Source organism: Chrysochloris asiatica, unplaced genomic scaffold (assembly GCF_000296735.1).
Source record: "Chrysochloris asiatica unplaced genomic scaffold, ChrAsi1.0 scaffold00425, whole genome shotgun sequence".
Lineage (NCBI taxonomy): Eukaryota > Metazoa > Chordata > Mammalia > Afrosoricida > Chrysochloridae > Chrysochloris > Chrysochloris asiatica.
The window spans coordinates 330,730-337,594 of NW_006408943.1; the positions used below are offsets into that span (position 1 = coordinate 330,730).

At 49.2% G+C, this 6,865-nt stretch overlaps 1 protein-coding gene across 2 annotated transcripts in view; it reads right to left on the reverse strand.

Annotated features, from left to right (window-relative positions):
- KCNAB2 (potassium voltage-gated channel, shaker-related subfamily, beta member 2) overlaps positions 1-4,664 on the reverse strand; it is a 73,958-nt gene extending 69,294 nt beyond the window's left edge. The window contains exons 1-2 of one of the 2 annotated variants that reach the window (XM_006876915.1): positions 4,563-4,664; positions 3,382-3,423 (exon numbers count right to left, since the gene is read on the reverse strand). In XM_006876915.1, the coding sequence (XP_006876977.1) occupies positions 3,382-3,423; positions 4,563-4,639 (119 nt within the window). In that variant the 5' untranslated portion in view covers positions 4,640-4,664. The remainder of the gene's footprint in view (positions 1-3,381; positions 3,424-4,562) is intronic. The other variant, XM_006876916.1, reaches the window with a different exon arrangement.
- Between the last annotated feature and the right edge of the window lie 2,201 nt (positions 4,665-6,865).

Sequence of the window (6,865 nt, forward strand, 5' to 3'; positions counted from 1 at the left end):
TTCTATCTTATTCTCTGTCATATTCCTGATGGCCCACTTGCCCTCTGTGTGCACCTCCAAACTGCAGTTCAGGTTGCCACATCTACTGGAATGTTCTTCACAGTCTTTGTACTGAGTATTGCTTAGCTGTCAAGATCCAGAGAAAGCCTCCAAGTTGCCTTGGAACCATGTCTGACTCTTTCACTGGCTCTGAACACTCCATTCCTGGAACTCCAACAACTCTTTCAACTTTTCTATGATGTTTTTTGCCTTCTACCTAGATTCTGGAAGCTATGTCACCAGTATTTCAAAATACCAGTAGGGTCACACATGGTGGACAGGGTTCAGCAGAGCTTTCAGACTAAGACAAGCTAGAAGAAAATGTCTGGTAATCTACTTCTGAAGATTAGCCAATGAAAACCTCATGGCTTACAATAGGTTCCAACTTACTTGCGTTGGACATGGCAGCAGGAGGAACCAGCCATTGTGTTTGGTGACGCAGAGGGTCAATGACAGTGAGGGAGGAGACCCTTGGTAAGATGAACTGTCGCAGCAGTCACATAATGGACCCATCTGAATATGCAGATGGTCAAGAGGATGATGCAGGACTGGACAATGTCTCGTTCTGTTACACAAAGGTCTCCATGAGTTGGAGTTGATTTGATGGCAATGAGTTATGTGGGTTCTGGGATAGATTGTATGGCCATTCCGCATCCTCTACCCCTCTCTGTATCTATGACCTTCACCATCTGACTCTGTAGCGCCCTGGTGAGAGGAGTATGGAGTTTTTCAGAGGCCCCAGTGGGCTCTGCACCCTGACTTTGAACTTGGTGATGTGGCTTGCTTTAGTGAAAAGAGCATGACCAGAACTGACACATGCCAATCCTATGAGCAGATCTTATGACATGTGTCTTCTAGAGCTTCTGCCATGGAAAGCCAATGCCTGGAGATTACCACCATCATTAATTGTTGGCAAGCTGACTCCAACTCAGGGAAAACCCAGGTGTGTGAGGGTAGTCCTCTGCTTCACAGGGGTTTCAGTGGCTGATTTTTCAGAAGTAGATCATCAGGCCTTTTTCCCAAGACACCTCTGGTGGACTCAAACCTCCAATCCTTGGGTGAGCGGAGAGCAAGTTAAGTGTGCTCACCACCTGGGGACTCCATGCCTGGGATAGCCACCAGTGAAGGAGAGTGAGGGCACAGCACACAGAGACCCAACTCAGCCTGGATAAATGCAGCCAAGCTCAGTTAAGCTGAGTCCTGCCTAGCTCACCTACAGATGTCTCAGCCAGAAATCAATGATTCTTGGTGCCTGCCATGAGGTGAGGGGCTGTTTGTTACGCAGCATTACATGGTGAGAGCTGACTGGTATGGGCTTTCACCGCCTGTGCTAGTCTGTGAGCTGCACCATTAGAGGAGCAGGCATGGATAGAGGGTACACATGGCTGGCAGGTTTAAATATCCCTCCAGCAAGTAGTCATGGTTAGGAGTCCCTAGGTGGTACAAACAGTTAACATGCTCAGCTGTAAACTGAAAGGTTGGATGTTCCAATCTACCCAGAGGTGCCTTGGAAAAAAGTCTGGTGATCTCCTGCCCCCCAAAATCAGCCTCTGAAGATCCTAAGGCACAGTTCTACTCTGACACACATGAGGGCACCGTGAGTCACAGCCAACTTGAAGACAACTGGCAAGAGCCGTGTTTAGTGTCTGTGTGAGGAGGACGCTCCCCAGCCCTGGACTGGTACATAGTACATTAAAGACATACAGATTCCATACACTAGAGGTCATTAGCTCAGCCTCACGTGTCCATGTGAAGCCATCCCACTGGACATCCAAAGGACAGAACAGTCAGAGCCTTTCGGTCTGGGGAGTGTGAAGCAAAGAGGGCTAGAGGCAGGTCTTAGATTTGGGGATTCTTCTCACCAGAGCTCATTCTGAGGGTCCCCAGAAGGTGGGCAGTTATGAGATCCCCAGGATTACAAAGGCTAGCAAGTATACAAAACACACTGTCAGCTTCACTCAGTTGCACGAAACACCTGACCGGGGCCTTCTATGAGCAAGTCTAGTCTGCGTCTGTGGCTTTCCTTCCTGCTCAGCTGGCCTCACTCCTTCCTCCCATGGAGGACAGGGCTCTCTGAGGATGCAGCTCCACTGCAGGTTGATTTCACTGGCCAAGTCCTTGGGGATGAATGCCACCCACTATGATACATATTCTAGACAACAAGAGGATTTGCAAGTACAAGTGCAGATCGATCTATTTCAAGCAAAACTTTACAAAGCAAGTATTTCAGGACAATCAAAGATTTGGCTATCTGTAATGAATGAGACCTCAAAGGTGGCTCTGAAGCAGCGACGTGTGTTACCCTGAGTACTCCAGCCACGCTCAAGCTCAGCAGGGCCAAGATCATGAGCAGGACAAAGCCAGGTGGGAATCAGCACCCTACCAGCACTCCTTGCATGAGCTGTCCCACAGCTGAGCTACCTGTGGTCATGCACAATGCTGGAGGGCTGCTTCCAGACCTGCTGACTTCCCAGGCCTGGAAGCCAAGACCCACCAGCTCACTCCTGTTATTAATACTGTATCATTTCCACATGGTACAAAGGCCAACAGAGCTCACCGCACCTGTGAGTCATTTCCGATAGGAGGAAAATGTCAGTTTAAGTCATTTCCTAGAGTTAGAGACGTTTTGAGAAGGAAGGAGGTATAGGGTTTAATTTATCTATTTTACAGATGAGGAGGAGGTCAGAGAGGGGGAACAGCTTTCCCCAGAGGACCCAGTGAATGGGTCTGTTCGTTGGGATGCCCCACTGTGCAAGGCCTTCCACTAGGCAAGCACCACTTTGCTAATTTGCAAACAGAAGCACATCAGAAAGACATTGATCCCATGCTGGCCCTGAGACAGGCCAACCACATCAGTATGGCACACCCCCAGAAGGTGCTGGCCTTTGATATTAACGTGAGGGCGCTGCAGGCTACAAATCAGCACACGAATCTGAGGGAGAAAGTAGGAACTGATGAGAAGGCCATTTAGACATTCCCTCTTATGATTTCAGAAGCACAGACCCATGGTCACAGGAGAGCATCTCCCCCACTGTCTGATGACTTGTGTTTTGATGGCAGATTTAGTGGAGAGTTAAGAAGCCACCAGAAGCCCACTTGTTCTAATCAGAGCAAACTTCTGGTAGATTAACGCACACAGTTAAAGCAACTACGATTTTCATGCCGACGCTTCTATAATGCCAGCCAGCTGAGTGGGGACAAGAGGTCATTAGAACCTGGATCTTATCGGTGGATGAGAGGTTCCTACTTCAGAGATGACTCCAGCGCGCCCTAGCTGGGACCGCCCACCCACTCCCTGGCCTTTGGCGTGTCGGGTTTTAGGAAAAACGTAGGACGCATTACCTGTAAAACTGGAGCTGTCTTTTGGGACTCCCATACCGAGTACTTCCGATAGCAATGCAGAGGAGAGAAAAAAAGGAGGGAGGGAGGGAGAGAAGAGAGATGGTCCACATTTCGTGTTAACCAGAGACGTGCCAACTCAGGAAGCATCCCACCTCTCTCCTCCCTCCGCCTGCCGTCTGCGACGAAGGTACCAAACGCTCGACAGCAGCGCCACCCAGTGGCAGATGGAGGCAGAGTTTGGGAGCCAGTTGTGTTCTGAACACCAAGGGGTCTTGTCTGGCCTGGCCTTATTCCAAAGTTCACCACCCTGAAAGGTGGGGTGGGGGTGGGGTGTTTGAGGGGGAAAAAGGCAAACCTCTGGGTGACAACGTGCATGAGTTTTAATATAGAACATGCTTTAGGACAACAGCTGAAAGCCTTCAGATCAAGACATGACCTGGTGAGTCTGCATGCGACTTGAGCAGCATCTAGCTTTTCCTCAAACCTTCACTGCAGACACTTGCTCTCGTCCAGTCCCTAACAAAGATCTAGAAAGGTCCAACCACACAAGTGTGGGTCCACCGCCAGGGTCCTGCCCATGCCCCATCTTTGGTAATAAAGACTTTGGCATCTGGGTCGGTGTTGCCTGCAGAGCCAGAGGTTCTCATTAAATGCCTCCTGCATGCCAGGCCCTGGTGCACAACATGACTACTTCCCAGACAGAAACTTGGCAGTGGTCTCCACAGGAGGTCAGGGAGCACCTGGATGCCCCCAACTCCACAGGGCATTCAAAACAGGAAGACACGGTTTCTAAAGGACTCTCAAGGATTTGACCCTCTTTTAGGGTGCTGGGGGTGGGGTGGAGGGAGGCACTGGGAGCCACGTGAGGGATGGTGTGTAAGACAGGAGATATGGAAAGCCAAGGAGGGCCTCCATTACTCTCAAATAAAATATTTCAAGAGCCAGAGACAAGGCAGGAGTTTAATTCTGACTGTTCCAGCCAGAAAATCTTTGTTTTCTTTGAAAAGCTTCCATTCCTTTCCCTAGGCACAGCTCTCATCTGTCTGTACACACCTCCCAGCCAATGGAAGGCAGACATCCCACCTATGGTTACTCGGTCCTCCCTCTTGGCCAAGGGCAGGAGAATGGCTTTGGGGACCCCTCTTCAGAGGTGGGACAGACTCTGGAAAGGGGTAGGTCACCTGTAGATCATCCCGGGGGAGCCGGTCTGCCGCAGGGAGAGCCGAGCCGGGGAGCCTGTGGTCGATTCTGGATACATGGAGCCGGCCTCACTGGACCCGACCCTCTGTCTTCTTCACGTAGGAAAAGTTCTGCAGGAAAATGAAAAAAGGGCGTGGGGTGATTAAGACCAATCCCTATTTGGCCAGGCAGCTATGTGTGACAACTGCCCCCAAAGCTGTTGAGTATCATGGGGTGCTCTGTTCATTCTTCATCAGACAGACAGATCCACGGGAGCTTGGTCTTGACTGCCCACTGACATGGCTCTGACCCACAGCCTCCCAGGGCTGGGCTCAGCAAGGAACCTGGAGGCCAGCTTGAAGGACATTGGAAAGACTTCTGTCCACCTCCAACCCATGGCTTTGTGGAGGTTTTAGACTACTTTTCTGAAACCAAAGTATACCAAAAACATGGCCTCCGGGCAATGTGTGGACTTTCTGAACCATAGCCTACCTGTCTATTAGTCAGTCATACTGTAGGGCATACATGTAGCTGTGATGTTTTATGCCACTGGTGGAGAGGTTCAGAGGAGCTTCCAGACCAAGAGAAAGACCTGGGGATCTACTTCCAAAAATTAGCCAGTGAAAAAACACCCTGTGGATCACAACAGAATAGGTCTGATACAGGGCTGAAAGATGAGCCCCCGAGGTTGGAAGTCACTCAAAATCCACAATGGTTGCCACAACAGACTTAAGCATATGAATGATCGTGAAGGTGATGAAGCACTGGGCTACGTTTTGTTCTGCAGCACACGGGACTGCCATGAATCAACCCGATGGTGGCCAAACAACAGTTTACACGGAGAGCTCAGGAATGCCGCATCTGCCAGTTCTGCTTGGGAACAGTTCACCTCAGGCTAGTCAAGCCACCCAGCTCAGACTCAGGATTCTGCCTGCCTGTGTCCTAGAACCAGAGCTTCTGAGGGAGGACACAGGATGTTCCCTCTTTAAGCCTTTTTCATTCCTTTTGAGCCAACTTCATTTGGAAGACGATCAGCAGACAGACTCTCTGAATATTTCAGAACTAACAGCACACCACAGAAGTTTCTGCAGTAGCCATCCGAACCAAGAGAATCTAATAAGAAAATGATGACTAATTCATGTGTCCCTAACTAATAATAACTAGGAACTATGCCTTATTGGCCTAATCCAATGGTTCTCAAGCTTTTTTTGTTGTTGTTAGATGCTGTTGAGTCAGTTCCAACTCATAGTGACTCTATGCACAACAAAACGAAACATGGTCTTGTGCCATGCTCATAAATTGTTGTCATGCTTGAACCATTGTTCTCAAACTTTAGCAGGTCCTAATCACTTGGAAGAGGAGCCCTGGTGTGGTGCTGTGGGTTAATGCACTGGGCTGCAAGGTCAGTTTGAACTGCAAGGCCAGTGGTTCAAGCTCACCAGCTGCTCTGTGGAAACCCTATACAGGGTCGCTATGGATTGGAACCGACTTGATGACACTAAACAAAACAAAACAAGATCACTTGGAAGAATAAGGAAGAACCAGTGCGTTTCAATTCAACCCTGGTGTTGGTGAAGAATACTGAATATTCACAATTGCTAGAAGAATGAACAAGTATTATGGAAACAGTGATGGCCAGACATTGTCTCGTCTCTTGTACTTTCTGAACATGTATCAGGAGGGACCAGTTCCGGAGAAGGACATCATGCTTAGTACAGTGGAGGCTTAGCAAAAAAGAGGAAGACCCCCAACGAGATGGACTGGCACAGTGGCAGCAGCAATGGGCTCAAACATGATAAGAATTGTGAGGTTGGTACAGGACCCCGCAGGGTTTCCTTCTGTTGTGTCTTAGATCTGACTCAATGGTAACTAGCAACAATCATTTAGAGAGGAGTCCAGATAGCGCAGCAATTAAAGTGCTCAGTTGCAAACGAAATATCAGCTGTCTGCTTCTGTACAGATTTCCAGTCTTGGAGACTGCATGGGGCAGTTCTATCCTGTCCTGTAGGGTCACTTGTTGTTGTTGTTTTCAGGTGCCATCGAGTCGGAACCAACTCATAGTGACCCCATGCACAGCAGAATGAAACAATGTCCGATCCTGGGCCAACCTCACTACTGCTGCCACACTTGATGCCATCAATGATGCCACCTGGCTGATCCATCTCGTTGGGGGTCTTCCTCTTTTACTCTGACCCTCCATCTTACCCAGCATGACATCCTTTTCCAGTGACTGTTCTCTCCTTACAATATGTCCAAAATATGAGAGACGAAGCTTAGCCATCCTGGCCTCCAAGGAGCACTCTGG